This window comes from Furipterus horrens, unplaced genomic scaffold (assembly GCF_987537825.1).
Source record: "Furipterus horrens unplaced genomic scaffold, mFurHor1.1.pri manual_scaffold_11, whole genome shotgun sequence".
Lineage (NCBI taxonomy): Eukaryota > Metazoa > Chordata > Mammalia > Chiroptera > Furipteridae > Furipterus > Furipterus horrens.
Window position 1 is genome coordinate 98,638,047 of NW_028327181.1, and position 24,497 is coordinate 98,662,543.

General features: G+C 48.2%; 2 protein-coding genes across 2 annotated transcripts in view; one reads left to right on the forward strand and one right to left on the reverse strand.

Annotated features, from left to right (window-relative positions):
• Positions 1-14,032, reverse strand: part of UNK (unk zinc finger) — a 31,490-nt gene extending 17,458 nt beyond the window's left edge. Inside the window, exon 1 of the mRNA XM_090290561.1 lies at positions 13,876-14,032. Within this exon, the coding sequence (XP_090146687.1) occupies positions 13,876-13,979 (104 nt within the window). The 5' untranslated portion in view covers positions 13,980-14,032. The remainder of the gene's footprint in view (positions 1-13,875) is intronic.
• A 3,834-nt stretch (positions 14,033-17,866) lies between these two features.
• On the forward strand, positions 17,867-21,259 carry H3-3B (H3.3 histone B). The gene is made up of 4 exons (XM_090290552.1): positions 17,867-17,995; positions 18,437-18,574; positions 18,657-18,810; positions 18,891-21,259. The coding sequence occupies exons 2-4, from the start codon at positions 18,447-18,449 to the stop codon at positions 19,017-19,019; spliced, it is 411 nt and encodes a 136-aa protein (XP_090146678.1). The 5' UTR covers positions 17,867-17,995; positions 18,437-18,446; the 3' UTR covers positions 19,020-21,259.
• The last annotated feature ends 3,238 nt before the right edge of the window (positions 21,260-24,497 follow it).

Consider the following 24,497-nt stretch of genomic DNA (forward strand, 5'->3'; position numbering starts at 1 on the left):
CAGGCCTAGCACGTCTGCCCCAGTGGGCTTTTCCAGCCTCGTTTTGCTGGATTCCTCTCTATTCCAGCTGCTGAAACCGGAGTCCTTGCCAACAGAGCTTTGAGGTCCATCCCTGCCCTCGCTCATCTGTAGAAATCTTTCAAGGCTGAGCTCAATGGTAACGAATCTTCTGATACCTCTTCCCCTCTTGCCCTGTTATTAGCTCAAAGTTATCATCTCCGAAGTTTTTGCAGCACTTTCTCTAGACATTTCTCATAGCCCTGATCCTGCACTGCATATTAATAACATGCGTATTTTTCTCTACTACTAGGTCATGAAGTCTTTGATGCCACGCACGCAAGAACCCAGTACAGTGACGAAGCTGACTGTTACGAGAAGTAAGTCTCAGCAAGGGCAAAGTCCACAACACAGCCCCCACAGCTTTCCGACGCCACCAGCAGGGAAGAGCGCTGGCCGTCTGAAAAGCTGTGCAGAGCAGGAAAACCCAACACGCCCGGCAGACAGGGCACCCTCCTGCAGAAAAGCCCCCACGAGCAAGGGGGCCACAAGACCAAATGGAGGCAGCAGAGAGTCCACTTTCAACCAAATATAACGAGATGAAAGAAATAAAGAAACTTCAAACCTTTTCTTAAGTTGTTCAGGAAACTCGCCCCCACTACCTAGGAGCCAAGACTGGGTCAGAATTTCCCATTCTCCCCCCCCCACCAGGCCTGTCACAAAGGCAACGCAGTGCCCCCAAGGCCAGGAGAAAACCACTTAGAAATCACTCTTCTGTATCTTCATGGATTGAAATGCAACATACACGTTCCGCGGAAACGCTCAACTGTCTGCGTTAAGCTCCAACCCGTCTCTCCGTTTTGAAGGTCTGAAAGCACAAGGGGAACAAACCGCAGAGGCCAAGGCTCACTGTCCATTCACGCGGCTGTCAGGACACAAGGAGGGAGGGCTCAGCAACCACCCCTCCCTCTCCGACACCTGGGGAGGGCACAGGCCCGTGAGACTAAATTCCTCACCCTCCCATCTCCCAGGCAGACACCCGTGCACTCAGTGAACCTAGACTAGCTTCAAACTGAGAGGCCTGTGACCTACTGTGGCCAGCACAAGCCAGGAAAGCTCTCAGGCCCTGAGTAAGACCTGTCAGAGGAAGCCAGGCCTCTGACCAGTGGCAGGGCTTCAGCAAGGGCGCCACGCAGCTCAGAGGTCACCAGTCACCCGACTGGCCAACGCCTTGCCCTGACAGAGAGCAGTGTCCTCCCGCTTGTGCCACCAGGGGTGGACTTTAAATCAAAACTATCTTCCACTCCTGTCCAGGATATCACATTAATTATCTTATTAATGGTTTACTGATCAGTGTAGAAGATTATTATAAAAGTAACGTGCCCCTTCAAAGGGAAAAAATCACCCTTTTTGGTAAATTTTCTCCCAGTATTTTTACACAGATATCGTCATAATGTATCAGAGTGCTACACTGCTTTACAAAACTATTAATACTTTTCTCTAAAAATTTTAAAAATAAAATATGGGTATTTAGGGTTTAAAATAAAATAATACTTTCAATATTTATTGGATTATTTTTATTTTCTGAAATTCTAAAGAACAGCAGCCCTGGTTGGTTAGCACCAACCTGCGAACCAAAAGGTCACTGGTTTGATTCCCAGTCAGGGCACAGGCCTGGGTTGCAGGTCAGGTCCCCAGTTGGGGGCATGCTAGACGCAACCAATTGATGTATCCCTTGCACACTGATGTCTCTCTCCCTTTCTTTCTTCCTCGCAACCCCTCTTTCTAAAAGTAAATAAATAAAACCTTAAAAACACACACACACAGCCCCGGCTGCTGTGGCTCAGTGGATTGAGCATTGGTCTGCGAGCCAAGTGTCGCTGGTTCGAGTCCCAGGTCCCCAGTTGGGGGCGCGAGTGAGAGGCAACCACACAGTGATATTTCTCTCCCTTTCTCCTTTCCCCTCTCTCTAAAAATAAAATAAACAAATAAATAAATTATTTTAAAACACACACACACACAACAGCCAAAGGTAGGCTACTTGAAATATAAATTTAATTACTTACCTCCTAAACCAACAGTGATAACACAGAAGAGTAACAATAAATTCAGTAAAAAAAATGTTTAAGTATATTTTGACTGTTATTATAGCAGTCCCAATTTTTTCCCCTTTGCCCTCCTCTGCCCAGTACCTCCCTTCCCTCCAGCAATCACCACCCCCCTTAGTTCATGTCCATGGGTCATGCATATACGTTCTTTGGCTTCTTCATTTTCTATACTACTCTTAATGTCCCCACTTATTTTGCACCTACCAGTTATGCTTTTGTTCTGGTTGTTTGCTTAGTTTTTTTTTTTTAGATTCATTTGTTGATAGTTATCTTTGTTGTCATTTTACTGTTTATAATTTTGATTTTTTCCAATTAATTTTTATTTATTTATTCTTTTGTTAAAGATGTTATTTATGTATTTTAGAAGGAGAGGGAGGGAGAAAGAGAGGGGGAGAGACATCAATGTGTGGTTGCCTCTCATGTGCCCCCCAACTGGGGACCTGGCCCACAACCCAGGCATATGCCCTGACTGGGAATTGAACCAGAGACCCTTTGGTTCACAGGCTGGTGCTCAAGCCACTGAGCCACACCAGCTAGGGCAATCTTCTTTTTCTTAAATGTGTCCCTTTGACATTTCAAATAATAATGGCTTGGTGATGATGAATTCCTTTAGCTTCACCTTGTCTGGGAAGTACTTTATCTGCCCTTCCATTCTAAATGATAGCTTTGCTGGACAGAGTGATCTTGGTTGTAGGTCCTTGCTTTTCATCACATTGAATAGTTCTTGCCAGTCCCTTCTTGCCTGCAAAGTTTCTTTTGAGAAATCAGCTGAGAGTCTTTTAGGCACCCCTTTGTAGGTAACTCTCTTTCTTTTCTCTTGCTGCTTTTAAGATTCTCTATGTTTAACATTTGGCATTTTAATTATGATGTGTTTTGGTGTGGTCCTCTTTGGTTCTAGCTTGTCTGGGACTCTCTGTGCTTCCTGGACTCATATGGCCTCTTCTCATTTTTTTCAATTCTTTTTTCTTCATTCTCACTGGTTGACTATTTCTCCCTTATGTTTCAAGTCGTTGATTTGAACCCCAGCTTCCTTCCCTTCACCACTGGTTTCATGTGGACTTTTCTTCGTTTCACTTAGCATAGCCGTCACTTCTCTGATGCGTTTGCCGTACTCAAGCACATCTGTCAAGCCTGTGAGCATCTTTATCACCAGTGCTTTGAAATCTGCCTGTGAGGTTGGCCACCTCCTCGTCGCTTAGTTCTCCCACTGGGACCTTGATCTGTTCCCCCTTTTGGGCCATACTTCTCTGTCTCCTCATCCTGACAGGCTCCTGTGTGTGTTTGCCTCCGCGTCCCAGGCAGAGCTGTTGCACCTGTTACGTTGTAAGGGACGGAGCCTTAGGGATCGTCAGCTCAGGGCGACCTATTTCACCACGTTGTGGCGCCGTGTGTGTGTGTGTGTGGGGGGGGGGGTTCGAGAGGGAACAATGCGGCCCGCCCAGCACTCGCCGCATTTCCAGGCACCTCTCCCACTTCCGTGTGGGCCTGGCACCCCTATAGCTGCTGCCCTGGCCGTCCTTCCCAGAGTGGGTGGGTCTGCGGACGGTCTAGGGCTGTGGCGGGGCGGCCTCTAAACAGACTCTCACGAGAGACGGGCAGCTTCCTCCCCCGCCCCAGCCCCCACTGGTGTTCACCACCAGAAGGAACACAGCTTTCTTCTCCCTGCGCTGGAACTGTGAGCTGCGCCTGGGACCGCTCCCCAGGTGTCCCTCCCAGCCTTTACAACGCGTGACTGCGCTTCCTGCGGCGGGCCACCCCCACAGCGTGTCCCTTCCGCCCTGGCTCCGATCCCTACCTGTCCGGATGAGCACCTGTATTGCTTGCTCTCTTTTTCCTTGATGAACTTCCATGCAGCTCAATTTTCTGGTAGTTGATTGTTTTCTGTTTTGAGGTAGATGCAGTCCTTGTTATGGTTGTGAAAGGAGGTGAAGCATATCTACCTACACCTCCGTCTTGGCCAGAGGTTTAAATCCAGTAAGTTATATCGCGCTTCAGGAGGTGCTAAATCAAGTGCTAAACTGCTACAAGCTCAATTTCCAGGTAAACTTTAAATCCTACCCCAAACTGTCTCACAGAACGGATTCATCAGTTTTAAGTGCTGCTGGCTCTCCCAGGGAGGAGGAGGCGGCGGCGGCTTTGAACCAACGGAATAAACAGAAAAGAATGAGCGATGCCTGACAGAAACGCTATGTGGGCTTGGAGGCCATGGGGACCCAGCAGCTGACGTCTAACTTGATCAAGTTCCCCACTGCCTCTAGGACAGTGCTCGGCTTGGCCTCCCGGCCCGCTCCCCTCCCCAGCAGAAGCAACTCTGGAGCAGGGTCAGTAAACTTCCTCCGTAAAGGGGATAATAAGTATTCTAGACTTACAGGGTCAAGACGCCAAATTGAGGATAGTATGGAGGTACTTACATAACAAGAGAGAAAACAAATTTCCACAAATTTTTTATTGATGAAATTCAAAGTATAATAATTGGCTACAACTTTTGTAATACACATCTACCAATAAGAATGAATTTGGGAGAGATAACATTTGCCAGGTTGAGGTCCCTTTCAAATTACAAATGTTCATATGTTAATGCTAATTCTGTAAGAGGGTTTTTACACATTTCATCTTTGAAATGTCTCTTCACATAAGTAGGTACTGACAATAAATACCATTATTCCACAAGCATGATTTTAGTTGAGCATATTCGCTTCTTAGAAGGCATTTATAGGTTTTAGTAGTCTTTATTTTTAATGTTAATTTTTTTTAACAAGGTTAATTTATTTTATTTTATTTTATTTACCTGTTTTTAGAGAGAGGGGAAAAGAGAAGGAGACGGAGAGAAACATCACTGTGCGGTTGCCTCTCACACGCCCCCAACTGGGACCTGACGTGCAACCTCGTCATGCGCCCTGACTGGGAATCAAACTTTAATAAGTCTTGATATCCACATTTAAAACACTTCCAGTTGAAGGCGTGGTGTAAACTGCTTGGGTGCACAGGAAAATGGATTCTGAAATATGGTAATTTCCTTTGTATTCACATCAAGATGCAACCCTGCTGCTAGAACTGTGGTGCTGAGACATCACACGGGGCAAACCTCTGTGTGTACGGGGACCTCACCTCTAACCTTTGACAGCACAGTGCATGAGGCCGCTTGGCAACTTAGGAGTGAAACACGAGTTGTCAAAATGACTACTGCAATATAAGGTTTGCACGTAAGTGATGACTTGCCTTGTAATTTTAGGGTCAATTCAGTAAGAACATTACAAAGTCTGCAGCAAAAACTAATTTCCACAGCCACTCGTTGTTCAATAACAGTAGTTGAAAATGATTCTTCTCATTTAAAAAAGGTTCAGTCTCAGGCCTGTACTGAAAAAATTACAAAGAAACCTTACCACTGCTAAACCGTCAAACTGCTGGGTAGTAGAGCAAGTCAGAATACTCGGCTTCTATTTCGGACAACAATGCATGAAACTGACGGTCAAGGCCACAAGGAGCAGTGCGGTTCAGCGCCGATCCCAATGGCTCCTGACACACGACAGAGTCAAGAACGGCCTGCAGAGCAGCTGCTGATGCGCAAGACAAGAGCCTCCGTGGGCCCTGAACGCCTGCCGTTTTCCTAGGCTCTGTGAGTGTACGTGGTGGCAGCCAACGGCTCAGATGACGCTCATCCGTAAACTACTGTTTCCCACATTCACAGTAACCCTGCTGGCTACCTTCCCCCTGTACCTACTCCTCAAGAGAAATTTAGTCACAGCGTTCATACATCATGGCTTATCAAAGATTCTTCATTTTCAAGTTTGATAAAATATTTTTAACTTCAAGGAAAATATTATAAGAGCAGATAAGCAGGTTAAGGATATGAAATTACTTATCCAAGTGTGTGAGATATATATATATACACACATACATATATATATACAGATTTTTTTTTAATTTGTTGAAAATCTTTCCTCTTTTTGAAGAGCTTTAGGTAAATTACTAGCAGTTCCAAATTGTTTTTATAAGACATATACATTCTGCTTTGATATCAAACATAACCCAGAAACCATACGTTTTTGTAACAACTTCCATACCAGTGGAAGTTGCCAAAAAATGACTTTTAAAAGACAAAGCCAAATAAAGATAAAACTGGAACTTAGCAAATGTTTGGACAATTCTGATCAAGTGCTACACAGCTAAAAGGATTTGGCTTCCAAGTCTTCTGAAGTGATCCTGGTTTAAAACATTCTCTCTTGCAGGAAAAGAAAGCAAATAAAATAAATGTCTAGTGAATTTCTGAGTATGCCTGAACCTTTAAGGCAGGCTTGGATCCGCAAATCGGCTTTTAGTCAGAAAGAAGCTGTAGTATGGCCAGAACGAACCTCCTAAATAACAATGCAAGTAACTTCACATGGAGATGGGTACACACACAAGAGCCCCACAGGTGCTAGAGGGCATGTAGGTAAGCAAATGCTTTAGGGCCACCCATTGGCAAACGAGTTCGCCCCCTTATCGCTGAGGAAGAAAGGTCCGACCCCTGGGGGTGTGCTGGCCCCAAGAACTGACAGAGTCATGAATGCTGCAGTGTTGATGTGTAATGGTCCTGTGAGTCCCTAGCTCCTTCTCTCTGTAATTGGCCCCATGCCCTAAGGATCCTGGGACTGGTGAAACTGAGGAGACTTGGGACAGCATGTGGGGAGCAGTGATCCCCTGACTCCTCATTCCGGAAAGTAGGGACACCTTGACTTGACTTAGGTTTTCCACACACAGATGGTCTGAAGAACCTCGGAGCCGATGAACACTTTGTATACAGACACTTAAACGATGTTACTTTGTACACTGTTTTCTGTCCCACCAAGTCTTGGGCGCTGGGAAAGGGGCTGCACTCCCAGCACAAGCCCATCGGGTAAGACGCAGGCCGTCTGATGGCGGCTAGACGGGAACTGATGGCCATGCAGATGGATGTGGAAGACAGGAGAGGGCCTGGTGAAACGGAGACTCTGCTCCAGTGCGGACGCAGCCAAAGGACAGTTTCGATTCGGGCTGAAGGAAACAGCGATGCGACTGGGAGCAGTCACTTGGGCCTGGTTCAAACATTGGTTAGAACAGTACCTTCCCTGTGCTAAGTGTCAGGCACTGTTCTAAGCCCTTTTATACATTAGCTCACTTAACCCTCATAGTGACCTCATCGGACAGGCACTATCGGTATCCTCTGGAAACTGACACACAACGAGGGAAGTCATCTGCCCATGGTCCCATGGCAAATACATGGCAGGGCCAGGCTTCAAACCCACAGTCTGGCCTTGGAGTCAGTCCTCTCAAACATCACTCTGACTGTTAACCTTGCTTTTCTTAACTGAGCTAAAGGGAAAACAAGAGCAGCAGCAAATAAGCTGTTCAAAATGCGTCCGGAGTCTTTGACAGGCCATAACGACAACACCATGACACAAGTTACTAAAAATAAAAACAGAAATGTTAACTTTAACATACTCTACTGAATATTTAATAGTCACTTGATATACTCATTACAAAGGACTTCAGTTCAATAGAAAATTTTAAGTTGTTTTTTTTTTTTTAAAGAAAATACATGTTTCTAATTCACATTATGTTTGGATAGGTTTGATTTACACAAATCCTACAGCGGCACCTCTTAGCAGTAAAGTGATATCAAAAAGATATAGTAATGTTCTTACCAAAATTAATAAAAGCTCAGACACTATTTAAAACTTCTAAGTCATAAAAAGCCCACACCAAAGGTTCTAATCAACCTCTTCTTCCCTAAGTACAGGTACCGTTCTTCAGTGGGGGCTGCTCGTGACAAAACCACAACTTCCCAGGAAGGTGGGAGCGTGGGCCTTCCCCCTCCTCACAGGTCATTCTGTTAGGACTCACTGCAGTCACAGGGTGTTTCAGAAACTAACGAGACACAACTGCGTCAGCTTAAGGATACAAAAAGTAACTGTGATTAAAGAGTAAGGAAAGGGAAGAATATTTCAGTAAGCTCAGGTATGACATGATGGCACTGTCCCAGGCCTTAGTGTCTTCTTTGTCTCCTAAATAAATTGAGCCCCCAGCAGGAAAAAGGTCACCTCACAGAGAATGCTATGAGGTTTTTAAGTCGCTAGACTCCTTTCCATCTTCTCCTCCTCCTCAGCTCTTGATACTGCTGTCAAATGCTACACACTGGCAAAGAAAAAAGGGGTGAGAGTTGAGGGATTTCATAGAGAAATAATAAAAAATTTGTTGCGATTATTTAAACTAAAACATTATAACCACTGATACCATTTTAAATGCCTATAACATGTGGTCTGTCCTTAAAGAAACGCCCATGTGAACGTGAACAGTCGTCACAATACCTGAAGGATGGGATCTGTCACATTTCGGCAGACCAGCAACCTGCTCTCCGACCTCCCACCCACCCTAAGGAACAGGCGCCATTCATGCCACAAACGCACTGGGGCAAGTAAGCTTGTTCCTTATGATGGCTGTCAATTCAGAGCCCATTTAAGGTACAACTACCAGCTGCCAGCAGTCCCAAACTTGCTGAGCATTCCTTCATCTCAAAGGCATCTCTACAGATTTACGACGTGGGGGTGTTCCCTAGAAGGGGGCACAGGGGACTATGCCATTGAGAGGGCTGGGGAACGGGGCGCGGAGCTGTGCACAGGCCGCAGGCTTCCCACAAGCCCAGAGGGGCCACGTGCTCCCAGGCCTCTCTAGCAGTGGGAACTCACATGCACTGATTTTTTTTAAACCCCTTACTTAAAAATATTGAGATGTAATTTACACAACATAAAAATTCACCATTTTAAAGTGTACACAACTGTGTACACGACTGTGTGGTGGTGCGTAACTATCACCAATACCAGAACACTTCCATAACTCTTCAAGTATCTCTCAGGCCCGTTACCATATGCACTGATTTTACCCAAAGTTTCCATACAGGCGTCTCTGTTGTCCAAGCAAGTATGTAAGATGGTTAGCTGGGTGAATCTACAGAGTATCTATACAGTAAGAAAACAAGAAAGCTACATTGTCCAGAGGATACTGAACCCAAACTCTTGGCATTTTTAGCAATTAGGCTAATGTAATTTTTATACTGGCTAAGAGCAGGGAAACTGACATCCAACATCATTTTCACAGAACACATTAGTGCACCCTAAATTCACCCAAGATGTTAAAAGAAGGGAAGACAATATACTAGGATTAACCATAACCGTCCATAGTTACAATTTTAAAATACAGAAGATGCATATGCGAGGAAGCCTCCCGCGGTATCAATAATAAACGAAAAATGTCATCATTAAGCAAGTATTGCCCCATTTGGGAAAATAATCCCCAAACCAGTCCACCGCGTAAAACAGTGTAGCTATAAAGGCAACCTTCCTGTCACCCCTCCCTGACCTCAGGCCTCTCCTACTGAGAACAGCACCTTTCAGGCAGAGGTCTGGCGGGAAGGCCTGCCAGCTGGGCAGCGCTCTGGCTGCGGCAGGGCTCTCGTTACCTACATGAGCTCAGGGCTTCTCAGGCACACAGGAAGGAGACCTCACCTTCAGGCATCGGGGTGTTGAAAGCGGGAGGAAGTAGGTCCACGAGGGTGTCTTGCTTTTGTGTACTTATCTGGGGTGCTACTTCCCGAGAAGGAGTTCCTTATAGAGTGTGCGCAAGGTGGGTTTCTCTAAGGTGCTCTCAGAGTTGTCCAGCTGCCCTCACCAATAAGTCACAGTCTTTGCAGGCTGAGAGAAACCGCCAGTAAAAGCAGATGCATATGGATTGTGGGGAAGCCTTCTTTAGTATCTAACACAGCTGGATTAAGACAAAAAAACTTAACCATTAAGCAAATCTTCAATGTGATTACTAATTTAGACTACAGCAAATATCAACTAGATGTTAAGCTTGAGTCTACCCTTAGGATGGGCACTTAACACTTATAAATAGGAATTTTATGGACTTGATTGAAGGCTATGATGAGTTCTTAATTTTGGTTCTCCAAGAAATTAGTTCTAGCCCTGGCTGGGTAGCTCAGTTGGTTAGACCATCGACCTGATATGCCAAGGGTGTGGGTTCCATCTCTGGTCAGGACACATACAAGAATCGACCAATGATGCATCAATAAGTGGAACGACAAACCAATGTTTTCTTTCTCTTTCCCCCTTCCTCTCTCTCTAAATTCAATTTTAAAAAGAAAGAAATTAGTTCTATTTGATAAATAAGTAAACGAATTTCAGAAATATTTATTGGTAATTTAACTTATTCTTGCTGAGGTTGCTAAGCAACGCTTCCAGCGACTCCAGTTGTGCAACACACTGTACTGTAGTAATGTACTTACAATCCTGTTGCAATTTGCAATAATGATTTAAATACATGTTCACTTCCCGGATTTTCCAAAACACAGTCAGATGCAATCAAGTAAAGCTCATGATTTGGTATAACACACAAACTAACAAATCTGCCTCAAAATAGTTATCTATTACTATTGCATTATCCTTGCTTAAAGACCCCAGGGAAAAGTCCTAAATTAAAATGACACTTGGCTAAATGAATCCATAAAGTATTCATCCTCTGTCTACCTATAAGAAATCACCCAGTGACCAGAAACTCCAAGAAACCTTCCCAGAACTAGAAATTCATTTTCCTTTAACACAGGGCATTAAGAATCAACTGCGGGTGAAGGAACCCAAAAATGATTTTATGTCTTTGAAGCTCTTATAAGGTCAAAATAATGATACAATTGTTATACAGTAATAAGCCCAAAGTTAGCTAAATAGATATATTTCAGAATGTAATTACTCTAAAATTTCCCGTTCTTACATCTGTTTTTATAAAACTTTATTTTAGAGAGGGGGAAGGGGGGAGAGAGAAACATTGATTTGTTGTCTACTTATTGGTGCATTGACTGCTTGATTCTTGTACGTGCCCTGACTGGGGATCAAACCCAAAATCTTTGTGTATCCAGACAACACTCTAGCCAACTGAACTACTTGTCCAGGACTAAAACTCTTTTAATATATAAGATGGCCTTGTTCTGAATAAACCTGGGTGAAATTTAGTCTTCATGAAATAAAAAGACAAATTACGTAGCAAGCAGTTACATGTTTCTTATATTGGATGAGTACTAATACACACTCATTATCATTTTAGGGTACTCATCACATACCTGGAGCCCCTCGACAGAGGAAATTCTGATACAACCACTTTCGAAAAGGGTCGAATTCTTCAGGTCTAGCACAAGTGCCTGCTGAAAGGATTATTTTAAAGTTTCTCTTAAATCAAGATTATTCAAGAGAGTAGATAAATACCAACAAAATAAGTATCCTTAAAACTATGTTATGAATAATCCTCTTAATTTAGAAAAGAGAGGGCTCAGACTCCAGGACTTGAGTTGTGGGGCACGAGCAAAGGGAAGCCGGCAGACAAGAAGGGACACACTACACACAGGAAGGCAACTGTTGCTTTTGGCCGGTTCAGTTGTGTTTGTCAAGACTTTCTGCCATTACGATGAGTGGGACTCAATGAATTTCTTCTATATCATTGCAATGATTATCGCATGTCACGTAATCTCAACTAATACAGGTACAAAAATCCACAAAATCAATGTAATTAATGCATAAGGAAAATTGTAAAGATAAAATGTTTTGACAGGTAAAAAGTACAAACATTCAAAATGGCCTTGGCTATCGTACTGATACCATCAAGGGGTCTATATCTATAGTCAATGTGGTATCAGTACGATAGCTAAGGCCATTTTCAGATTGGAACAAATTCTGGAAATTCATGCTGCAAGGGAGAATGAAAAATTGCTGGGCAGCTCAAAACTTCATAATAAATATTGAAATCAAAATAGAGATGTTCCTGTGCGCAGCCCCGGCCGGGGAGCTCAGCAGGTCAGAGCATGGGTCCCGATACGCCAAGGCGGTGCGTCCCATCGCTGCGGCGGGGCCCATACAAACAAGTAGCACTCAAAGCGTAAGTAAGTGGAACAACAAATCGGTGTTTCTCTGTCTCTCCCCTTCCCCCTCTCTCTAAAATCAGTAAGTAAAAAATTTGTGTAAATTAAAGAAAGAAAAGATAAACCTAAAAATGTTACTACTGTATCTTAACCGTAACCCCCAAAGCGACAAATGGGTTCATCTTAAAAAAAAAAATCAGCCAACAAGCGTACCGGTGTCATCTTGTGACCCCCGCCCCCGCCCCCGCCCCTCCAGCCCGGGAAGCGAAGGGCAGGAAGTTTCCCCAGCACCACAGCTTCGGGGTACCCGTACACCTGCCGGGGAAGACAGCCGGTCTATGTCCGGCTTTTGGAGACATGAACATGAACACACACACGCACACGAGTGAAAAGGCCCCAGAGAAGAAAGAGCCGGCCACGCCTGCGGTCCCCACCGCCCGCCCAAACCCACTGCTGACTTCCTGAGGCCACCGCCAGCGCCCGGCCTGGTAGCGCCGCGCTGGCCCGCAGGGAGCCGGAGGACAGGGTCTCGACACGAACGCCAAGCCGACACCGACTCGGACACGAGCACTTAATCACACACAGGCGCCGACGTGTTTCACCGGTCAGTTCCGTAGGGCCCAGAAAGCCGGACGCAACACAGCAGGCGGCGGCCGACGCCAAGCCCCGCGTTACCCGAATGTCATAGGCGGGCCCTGAAAAGCGCGGTCCGAGCCACCACCCGTGACAAAGGCCGATGGCGCGGGGTCCGCGGGTTTCCCGACCAGGGCCACACCGCTGACCGACCGCCACCCCGAACGGGCCAGTCTCCTCCGAGGGGAGCCCGGCTCACCACAACAGCGGGCGCGCTGAGGAAGGACGTCCGGCCGGGCCGCCGCCACGTGACAGAAGGAACCGGGGGTCTGACAGCAGGCACGCGGGAGCGGCAGGGGATCCCGCCGACAGCGGCGAGGCTCCCCGGGAAACCTGGCCCCTTCCTGAGCCGGGGCCCCCCACCCCAGAGCAGGTGCCCGGCGGGCTCTCGCTCTGTGCCACGGGCTCCGCCTGTCTCCGTGCCTGCCGTCCTTCCCGCTCCGCCCGCGCCTCCTGCTCCCGGAGCACGGCGGGCACGGCAGCCAGCACGCGGCCGAACAGCAAGGCCCGCCGCTTTCCGTCCGTCGCGCCCCCAAAGCGCCTCGCACGAGGCGGCTGCGCCCCGCGCCTGCAGAGGCAACAGACGCAGGAGGACGGGGCCCTACACGTGGCCACAGGCAGGGCCCTGGGAAACGCCGTCCACCTCACGGCTCCCGTGCAGTGTCGGCATTTGGGGCCCGCTCTCTGGTGCCACATTTTGGTCGGGCCCGAGGGCACGCACAGGCCCCGTCCTGCTCAGGGTCCCCGACTCCACGTTAGGGCAACTGTGTCGGTGGGAACTATTCGGGCGTCAGGGGCACAGAAGGGCTGCGCCTCACGCTCATCGTCCTTCACAGGCGGCCCCCCCGCGGGCCCCTAAGGAACCCATCCTGCTCGGGTCTTAGGACTTATCGCCCCTCAAGTGCCTGGTAGTGTGGTTTGTGGTCTGAGGAACAGGCAGGCCTCGAAGGCCTGAGCTGAGGCGTGTGCGCTCCGCACGCCGGGCTCCCGCCTTCCCCACTCCTCGGCGGGGACCGAGTTTCCCGCCCCAAGGCCCGACCAGAGGTTAGTGGCAGTTGGAGGCAGTCGGGACCGGCCCTAGCAGGTTGGAACCGGTCTGGGCCGGGCCGGAGGAGGAAGGGGGGAGGGAGAGGCCGCCTCGCGCTCTCCCTGCGCGCGTGACTCACGCTGGCCGCTGACGTCAGGCGTGCGCGCGCGGCGGGGGGGGGCTCTACGTACGTGTAGTGCTGCGGTTTCTCAGGCTGTGCCTGCAGCACCTGAGCGGTAGCGGCCGGGGGCGCCGAGGAAACTGCGGAGCCGCCGGGCCCGGGGCCCTTCGACATGGTCCTGTCTTCCTGCCTCTTCGCCGCTCCCCTTTTATTATTCAGTCTGCGCGGTCCGCGCCGAGGACTCAGTGCGCCTGCGCCGCGCCACGAGAACGTGAAGACCCCCCGCACGGCAGCAAGGGTTTCTGGGACTTGTGGTCCCCGATGCGGCTGGAATTTTACCGTCGGCAGAGGGTTGCTGCCAAAAGAACGGACCACAATACCCAGAGATCCTTGCAGACGGTGTCCCGGATGCTGAGGGCCCGCGACGGTTTTTGGGAATTGTAGTCCGGCCGCATTTCTTTTTAGCGCAGTTCCAGTTTCGTAGGGGTACTTTTCCTTGAAACTAGATCCCCCGGAGTAGATGGGGCCCAGAGCTAGGGGAGGCCCTTAAGACTTATGTGAAACAGTTCCAGGTGTAATTTTACTGCCAAGAGTGTAATAATTACCTTGCCTCCAGACTTGGTATAGCTCGGGCTCAGTTTAGATGCCAACCCCTAGCAGTGCTTAAGAACCCTGCATGGTCTGTTCGTGCTGCAGGCACCTGGAGTGCGCCAACATCCTCAGTCCTGCAGCGGGACCAGGGATTAGGCGCCATGTAAAGTCGGCCTGCTGGGAAACAGCTTGAGAAAGCCTTGCTAAAGAGCTACACGACACAACACTCGTTTCCCGCGTCTTTGCTGGGGCGCTCCATAAACCTTTAGCTACCCCGAAACCTGGAGCTCCACGGTTTCGTTCCCTTCTCACCTCAACACCTGGCCTGCCCAGCTTGTTTCCAGTACATTAGGGGCCAAGGGCGAACTTAATCACCGTCTGGAATAGGTACGCCAGCAAGTTACAAGGGTGTTGAGAAGTACCATAGTGTCCAGAGGACGTGGGTTTGAGTAGGTGGTGCGATTTACGATCCACTCCAGTTTCTCACGCTGAACGTCAGCCTTTCTATTTGGGGAAATTCTCCCCTCCCCACTTTCCACCAGTGGGTCTAAGTTTTCACTTTGCGGGCTTTGTAAAATAAGCCAGTCCCCCACAGACCTAGGCGTTTGATTCTGCGAGCTTTATAAAGTTCCTAAAAGATATTTCAACGCTGTTATTAACTAACGATCATCCCATTCAAGAAATATATTCTGAATAACCTTAGAGTGAGAGAGGATGGGGTGAATGAAAAATTGTTAATATTTAAGAATGACACTTATTTTTATGTTGTTCCCAGTAACCTCACATCAGAAACCAAATTGTTAGCCTATGAAGTAAAGAAACTGGTATTTCTTTTCTTTCTTTTTTTTTTAAATTGATATTTAGAGAGAGAGGAAGGCAGGGAAAAGAGAAACCGATTTGTTATTCCACTTACTTATACATTCATTGATTGCTTCTTGATCAAGGATAAAACTAGCAACCAGCAACCTTGGATGATGTTCCAACGAACTGAGCTACGCTGCCAGGGTGAAACTGGTATTTCTTAAGCAGACCAAATGTTTAACCACTAGAGGCGTTGGAAGATGAAAAATTGCAAAAGGACAAATAAATGTTGTAGTGTGTTGCTTTGATCCTATTATTACATCTCAGTAATTGGCTTATACATTATCCCCAAAATACTCGAGTGTGATTTGAATGAAGAAATATAGTTAGTTCATAGTGCTAGATTTTAAGTAAGTGTACATACAGCATGAGCTTCAGAATAAGTAAGTGTGTACTGGTAGAATTGGGAGATATCATCTAAACTGCTTAATTTATAAAAGGGGAAATCAAAACTCAGAAATGTTCAGGAACTCGCACAGTTACTCAGCAAGTCTGTCAGAACAGCAACTAGAACAGAACGGTTGTCTACATCACATTTTGCATTGTTTTGATTGTATAAACATTTGCAGTTCTCCATTTCCTGTGTTGCTTTTCCTCCCTTGCAACAATTTAGGGGTAAAATATCTGTATGGCTGCCAGGTAAGAAGGACAAACTGTTTCAACTAACTGTCTTCAAATAGATGAATATAAATCCATCTCTGGTTGCTCCTGGAGCAGTTTTAGTTCATCTCTAATAACTCGCAAAACAAAACAAAACAAAATTTACTGTCTTTCCTCTAGGAGGCATGGGACAGATGGGGTTTTGTATCTCCTATAAAAACGTCGGAATACAAAGGAGGTGTTTCAAGGAGCTCATTCCTTCCGCAGGCCATTTGAGCAGTGGGAAAAAAGACGGCAGGGTATATTTCTAGTTATATTTCAGAATATTTGACAGTCTCCTGAGAGATCTAAGCAGTGCCCTGTTTCTTTACAGAGGTTCTGGGTATAGGGCAAGAGCTTCCCTCCATCTTGGTCTCTCAGCATGGAATGAATGAAATAGAAAGCTTAATCTTCCCCCCCTACCCTAAACTGTGAGCAGAAGGCAGAAATTAAAGTTAATTAAGTTATCACACCAAAGCTTAAATATATGATAATTAAATACATATTTTGAATGTTATAATTGAAAGGACTGAAATAATGAAAATGATTTGGTACCAGAGATTAGGCCAAAGATGTTTTCGCCATAGCTACTTATCCAAATCGTGCATTTTTTTCCTCACTGTTGTTACTGAGATGGAACTTTTGGTGTCATGAGTACGTTTTGTGAGGTATTTGTATTTATGTGTACTAATTCTCTATGTTGAAAACTATATTTAACTGGTTTTTCTAAAATAAAAAGATTTGAATAACTTAAATTATTCCATGAACCCAGAGGTAAGATTATGGAGTACAGTGCCCAAGGCTCTATTTCAATTTCTGAGTTTTGTTTGGCTGGTCTTAACCTTAAGCCTGCTTAGTTATTTTATATACCTGGGTCACTGGAGTGCTGAATATTGCAATCCATCAAGACATTTATTTAGGCAAAAATAAGAATTAACATTTTTATATATTTGTCATGTTTCTTCAAAACTAATACCTCCAGGATTAAACACAGGGGGCACATATTATATTAAATATAGTTGTTTTTTTCTTTATTCTTTATGGACATGCAAATGCTGTCATAGGACTATGCCCATTTTGGCTGTAGTAATTTACTTAAGTTGAATTACTTAATTCAAAACTGTGTTTCTTAGTTACATATTGAAATCACAAAGCATGTTGTGATGGCTGGCCTAAGAACATACAGAACGGTACTTATAAAATCATTTATTGATATTTATTTATTTGTAGCTATTCGCCCCTCTCCACCCTACCAAACAAAAGAACTGATTTTTCGTTAAAATGTACATGAAAGATATATAAAATACCTGGTAATATATGATTTACTGAATTCTAATTCTCATTTACACTACGTACTTAACTATCAAAATGTTAAAATGAATTAAAACATTTACCTGGAATATTTTATGAGTTCTTCAATAAAACTTGCGAACAAGAAAACGAATTAAAACTACCAAAATGTTAATGAAAAGTAAAAAATAACAGGGAACACATTTTATTTTACAATGGAAAATATTTACAAACATTTTATTAAAGTAAGCTCTTCCTACATTGGCTGCATCCTTTGATGCAAATACAACGTTAGGCTTCTGCCTGTCTGGACCCTGTAGTCTTGAAGGGAACCAATGCAATTGATTTACATTGACTTTCTATTGTAGAGCTTTGGAACCAAGGGAAGGATCCAAACATAGCTCCATTTCATCCAATGAGAAGAGCTGGTTCGTGCTAAACTCTGATTCGTCCATTTCTCTTTGCTTTCACCCAATCGTTAGGCCACTTTAACAGCCAATCACCGGCCTAGGTGTCAACCAATCAGAGAGCAGTGCCGAAGCACGGCCTTTGTGTCGGGGGATGTCAACGCGTCGGCGAAAGCTCCGGCCAATAGAAAAAGTCGTTGGTGTATGCAAATGAGAGTCCTATGATGCAGAGACGCAGCGTGCAGCGTGGGTATAAAGGCGGGGGCTGTGGGGGGGTTCGGAGCACAGCGGTTTGGGTGTTCGTTGGAGCGGCGTTGTCACTTCGCTCGGCAGCTGCGGCTCGTCCTTGAGTAGCAGGAGCGGCGCGGCGAACGAAGAAGTGACCGAAGACTTCGGCGTTCGGTAGGCGCTGAGTGGCCTGCCCGTGCCGGGAGGCCGCGCCGGCCGTTGGTACCGCGGTCCGCGGCTGCTGAGTGCCGAGTGCTGGCTGGCGCGGGCAGCTCGGGCCGCTGGCGTCGGGTGCGGGGTCGGGAGTGTTTTCTTGGGGGCTCCGTCCCGTAATCGTGGTGCTCTCGCCTGTAACGTTGGCTGGTTGAGAGGGCCCGGGGCCAGGCTCCGGGCCGCAGGGCCTCCGCCCGTCGCGGAGGGGAAGTGACTCCTCCCCGCGCTCCCCCTCCCGGGGGAGGCTGCCGCTCCTCGCCGCCTGAGTCATTAGGGGAGGGGGGGTGGCGGCGGCGGCGGCAGCAGCCTGGGCCATCTGCCGCTGCGCGGAGCCGCTCCCGGCCCCCTCGCCCCCGCCCGCCGGCGAGCGCCGCGGCCGCGGTGTCACGGACGTGTCTTTAGGTGAAAGAAAATGGCCCGAACCAAGCAGACCGCTCGCAAGTCCACGGGTGGGAAGGCGCCCCGTAAGCAGCTGGCCACGAAAGCCGCCCGGAAAAGCGCGCCCTCCACCGGCGGGGTGAAAAAGCCCCACCGCTACAGGTAGGCGCGGCGGGCGGCGCTGGCGGGCGGCGGGGGCGGGCGCCGGCCGTGACGCCGTGACCGATCGCGCGTCCTCGCCCAGGCCCGGCACCGTAGCGCTGCGGGAGATCCGCCGCTACCAGAAGTCCACCGAGCTGCTGATCCGGAAGCTGCCCTTCCAGAGGCTGGTGCGCGAGATCGCGCAGGACTTCAAGACCGACCTGCGGTTCCAGAGCGCCGCCATCGGCGCGCTGCAGGTGCGGTGGCGGGGCGGGCGCCGAGCGGGGGGCGGGGCCGGGGCCGCCCAGGAGCCTGACGGTGGCGCTTGTCCCCGCAGGAGGCCAGCGAGGCGTACCTGGTGGGCCTGTTCGAGGACACAAACCTGTGCGCCATCCACGCGAAGAGAGTCACCATCATGCCCAAGGACATCCAGCTGGCCCGCCGGATACGGGGCGAGCGGGCCTAAGCGCAGGCCGTTTTTATGGTGTTTTGTAGTAAATTCTGTAAAATACTTTGGTTTAATTTGTGACTTTTTTTGTAAGAAATTGTTTATAATATGTTGCATTTGTACTTAAGTCATTCCATCTTTCACTCAGGATGAATGCGGGACGTGACTGTTCACAGACCTCAGTGATGTGAGCGCTGGCTCAGGAGTGACAAGTTGCTAATGTGCAGCAGGGATGGGTGATGCTCTTGCTTCTCATGATGCATGTTTCCGTATGTTAATGACTTGTTGGGTAGCTATTAAGGTACTAGAATCGATTAATGTGTACAGGGTCCTTTTGCAATAAAACTGGTTATGACTTGATCCAAGTGTTTTAACAATTGGGGCTGTTAAGTCTGACCACGCATCACTGTGATAGAATGTGGGCTTTTCCAAGGGTGAGGATACAAGTCTTAACCACAGTGTAACTTACAGTTTCCTAAAAAAGAGAAAAAAAGTAAACATGGCAGCTATAGAATACACTATGTGCATTTATAATAGCTATTTTATATATTGTAGTGTCAACATTTTTAAATTAAATGTTTTACATTCACATGTGGGGAGTCTTGTCATTAAGGTGTGTGTAATTTAGGCTTCAGTTGGTTTTCTCCTGACTAGACTGCACTTTTCATAGTAAAATGCTTTGCAAATTAACACCTTGCATAAGTCCTCATTCTACCACATGTTAACTAACCCTCTAGCTGATAATGCAAACTATGGCGGGGATTTTATTTATATAAGGGCTCTAGAATATAATACAAGTTATTCACACCAGCATCATCTGTTACTAATACTCAACTAATTAGTGCAGCTTTTTTTTTGTGTTGTGGTTGGTTTCATAACTAGGTTTTTTCTCTCTCTTAACAAGAGGAAACAAGACCAGAGTTCTTCCCTTGTGGAGTTTGTATTATAACCCTTAGTGTGAACTTGTGGGGGTGGGGCACGTGGCTCCAGCTTACTGATCCTCTGCCGGTTAAGATGGTGTCCAGTTTGGTTACATCTGGTATATGGTCCTGGGAAAATCACTTTATAGAGATGGTCTTCCAAGTGGTTTTAAAATTATCCTTCTATTGAAGTTTCTAGGTCAATTATGTATGTTGACTAAATTTACAAATAAACTTGTTTACCCAACTGTGTTCAAAACCTAAATTGCATATACAAACACCCACTAATATGTCTGCTAGCTTAGGTTCCTTGTGTCCTAAAGTTTGTTTGGCTTACTTAAATGTTGCTTGGTGGGCAAAGGAACCTTTCTTAGTTACAAAAAGTACTACACATGCAGGAGGTCTTCTGCCATATTTGCAGCGTGGGCTTAAGATACCAATATTCCCTCCATGCTGTCAAGGAATAAATCGAGGTGCAACGTAGTCCAAGAAAAGGAAGTTCCTTTAAAATGCTAGGGCTTGGGCAAGGGATCTGTTTCATGAACCACTCTGGGCACTTTTACGGATTTCTACTCTGCAAGTTACTTTAAAAATTCATAGGTGCAAAGCTTATTGGTTTAAACCACATTTTTCAGTATGAAAAGTTTTGACTGGTGTTGGCCAGCAGTACATGTTAGCAAGTCATGCTCAGACGTATTTTGTATATTTGAAGCTGTAGCAAGCTGTTTACACCTGGATAGGTTATTTTTTTAGTAAGGAGTAGTTTTAAAATTCAAGGGAGTTGTGAAGAGGCAAACTCAGACCCAGGTTTGGGGAGCTTGAGTAACAAGGAGCCTTCTGCAGTTTCGAAGGTGGGGTTCAGTCTGAACTGGTTTTCTGGAAGGTTCGTCATAACCAGCTTGGGGACAAGGTGTCCAGCACTGACGTCCTCCCTGCATTGTGTCACTTGAGTCCTGGACATTGGCACATGCTGTGCTGTGCAGTGGAGCTGTGTCCCAGCACAAGCAGGAACCCAGCTGTGGTGATGTCAGCTTGTTGCGTGACCTGTGGTCCCCAGTGGGTGACAGTGGAACCTTCACCCCAGTCCACATCCTGATGCAGAAGGTTCTTGGGTTTTAGTGGGCAGCTTGGAATCTGCTGCTTAAATAGTGCAACTTGGATGTCCATGTTTGGAGCCCCTAACCAGAAGGCCGAAGTGTGTTTTGGTTCTAGGACGCTGGCCACAAAGGATATCCCTGCTTGTAGGGATGGAACAGTGTAAGGAGAAAAGCAGGCGGAAGTCGGAGCTGGTGGTGTGCTGTGCCCTTGATAGACAGAAATAAAAGTTTTCGAAATTGAGACTCGTTAACAGTTTTGTTCATTTGAATGATGACATCGGTTTCTTTCACAAGATTTCCTGTGGGGAACTGACTTGGCTTGGGGTGCGCGGAGGGCATTCCGTCACCAGACTGGCAAGCCCCGATCCTTACAGGGATGTACGTCACAGCTGCTCAGGACGGGGCCTCCACTGTCACCTCTCCCAGGCAGGCCAGGCCCGCCAAGGGCTGGAAGTGCCAGGGGTCCTGACGGGATTCATCTGACTCCCGGGAGATGGGGAGCGAAGCCATCAGTCCTGGGGCGAGGAAGCCCTGGTGCCCGCCGTCCGCGCACTCCCTTTTCCTCTGTCCGGCTGGAACAGTTAATAAGATTGTGAGCTCTCTGGGTCTCTCACCTCTCCCTGCTTCATCCCAGAACTAGAATGTAGACGAGATGATTCAATTCTTAAATTTTAAGGGACAAGTTACATCCCGTTTACAAAACTAAGGTGGTATAAAAAGTGTGGGGAAGCAAGCACTTCAAACCCAGCTTATTTCCTGAGATCTTCCTTAGACAAAAGATGCACGGGGTCCCATTCCACAATCAGCCAAAGGGAGGGACAAACCTGGGAGAGGCCGACAGCCTCCCAGCCACTGCTTTGCCACCAGCCGGGGACCTCTGCTGCCGCCTGAGCCGAGCCAGCTGACCGGGATGGAGACTCTCCCCCTCGTTTCGCAGGGGGCTCACTGGGGCACCCCAGCTGGCTCCTTAGGAGCCCTGCCACTTGCCTGGCACCAGTGCTGCAGCTGGAGAGCAGGCCCCTCTGGGTCACCCCTCAGGTGAAGCAGCAGAGGATGACACGGGCCAGTGGCCGCCTCGGGCTTGCCCTTCAGGTCTCGGCAGGATGGGGCCCGCCTGTGTGGGAGCAACAGCCGAGGGCTGGGGCCAGGGCCCACCCCGCCTGCCACACGGAGGGGGGTGCACGGTTTTCACCAGGGCCTCTGCGGCTGGCATCTCACAGGCAATGGCGTGGCCCCAATGGGCTCGGGACTCTTGAGCCGCCACCCTAGGCATCCGGTCCCCCCCTCATTGCTCATCCCTCGGGTTGGGTGTCCTTAACAGCCACCTCGCTGAGGCAGCCCCCCAGGCATTGGTCCTTATAAGGCCACTGCGGAACTCGCTGCTCCCTGCCTGGGCACCACAGCTGCTTCCCTCTCCCTCATGGCCTCCTGTGCCCCGCGGGCATTCCTCAGGATGTCACAGGCCTGGGCCACTCCAGCTAGCTGGACCTGGCTTCTGGCCAGCAGCACCAGCACGGAGGGCCTTCTGGCTGCCTTCCGGGGGGCATGGCAGGAGGGAGGCAGGAGGGAGGCCCAGGCCCCTGCCCAGGCACCAACCCAAATGCCCCAGCTGGAAATGTTCTCATGGGCCGGGCGGTTGGCCTTCTGGTTTCCTCACCCTTTTGTTGGCAGGTCTGGGAATGAGCTCGGCTGTGGGCCACGGCGGGTGCAGCTGGGGTGGCTGCAATTTATAAACAGAGGCGGTGCTGTGAGGAGGGGCCAGGGGACCCCTGTCTTCCCTCCGGGTGGGGGGGTGACTGCTCCCTGGGGTGTGGCTGACTGCCCGGCAGCCCCTGCAGGCCCTGCAGCGAGGGATTCCACCGGAACTCCTCTGTTGTTCCAAGCGGAGTAGTGGGACTGCTCCTACGTCCTGCGCCTGCGGCTGTCCTGGGGTCCTCATCCGAGCACCGTGCCCAGGGGCGGGCAGGAGCCGGGGCTGCTGGTCGTGCACAACCAGGGAAAGCACTTCTTCGTCTCGTGCCCCAAGCCGAGGACACCCCCACTGCCCTTCCCCGTGGAGGACGCAGAGGTTCTGCAGTCGCCCCCTTACCAGGGAAGCAAGGGGAGGGGGCTTCAGAGAGGCTGCGGCTCCTAGAGGGGCTATAAGGCCACACATGACGTGGAAAGAGACACAGGGGGGCAAAGTCAGTCAGACGCCAGGGTCTGGGGCCCTCTCGCCAGCACTTGTCAGTGCTTGTTCAGGAAGCTGATGTTTGCGAGAACCAGGCTGTGATTGCAACGAAGAAGCCAGAGCTGCATGGAGTGCCTAGACCTTCATCACATGAAGAAAGGCCAAGTCCAACAGGGAGGGCTTGAGGGCTAAGGACTGGGCACAGAGACAGACAGAGCCCCTGGGAGAGAAGAGGCACATCTGAAGTGCCTGTCCCCAGTGGTAGGCCAGGTGTCCCCATGACCTGGATAAAGGTGCCTTGGTGACCTCTAGGCCTGCCTAGACTACCAGGCAGCATGGGTAGTATTCCCACCACTGGTGAATATTACTGGGAATTCTATCATGATGCCTCCATCCTGTGTGACAGCTGGCTCTGGCAGTGCTGATGCAAGGGAATTTTCTTCCTTCTTTCCTTCTCTTTCTTTCCCTCCCTGCTCTCTCTTTCTCTCTCTCTTTTACTCCTTCCGTTCTCTCTCTCTCTCTCTTTCTTTCTTTTCTTAAGATTTTATTATTGAGCCCTGGCTGGTGTGGTTCAGTGAATTGAGCACTGGCCTGTGAACCAAAGGGTCACCAGTTCAATTTCCAGCCAGGGCACTGGCCTGGGTTGCAGGCCAGGTCCCCAGTTGGGAGCGCACAAGAGGCAACCACACATGGATGTTTCTCTCTCTCTCCTTCTCTCTCTCTAAAAATAAATATATAAAATATGTAACAAAACTTTAAAAAGATTTTATTTTTAGAGAGAGGGGAAGAGAGGGAGAGAGACATCCATGATCCATGTGGGAGAGATACATTGATTGGTTGCCTCTTGCACGCCCCCTACTGGGGAACCTGGTCCACAACCCAGGGCTGTGCCCTGACTGGGAATTGAACCAGCGACCTTTTGGTATGGAGGCCGGCATTCAATCCACTGCGCCACACCAGCCAGGGCAGTTTTCTTTTTTTTCTCTTGTACAAGTGAATTTTTTGACCAGTGAAGCAGAAAACAAATCTTGGAGTGCAGTGTCCCCATTAAAGCGCCACCTCCCCCTGCCCCAATCCTGTGACATCTGGCCAGGAAGTGGAAGGAAGGGTTAAAGGTTAAGGCAGACTTCTCAACAAATTTCATGTAACATGGTAGATGGGATTTAAAAACTGATCGTAGAGCCAGGTCTCTGAGCATTAACTCCCCTGTCTCTGAGCGTGGGCCACTTCCTGAAAATAAACCCTTAACTTTCTTTGCTATACAAACGAAACTAAACAAACAAAAAAAACTAAACTGAGTGTAAACACA

Coding starts and splice junctions, on each gene's coding strand:
- H3-3B (XM_090290552.1), top strand. CDS start 18,447: ATGGCCCGAACCAAGCAGACCGCTCGCAAGTCCACGGGTGGGAAGGCG. Junction 18,575..18,656: donor AAAAAGCCCCACCGCTACAG/GTAGGCGCGGCG, acceptor GTCCTCGCCCAG/GCCCGGCACCGTAGCGCTGC. Junction 18,811..18,890: donor CCGCCATCGGCGCGCTGCAG/GTGCGGTGGCGG, acceptor TTGTCCCCGCAG/GAGGCCAGCGAGGCGTACCT.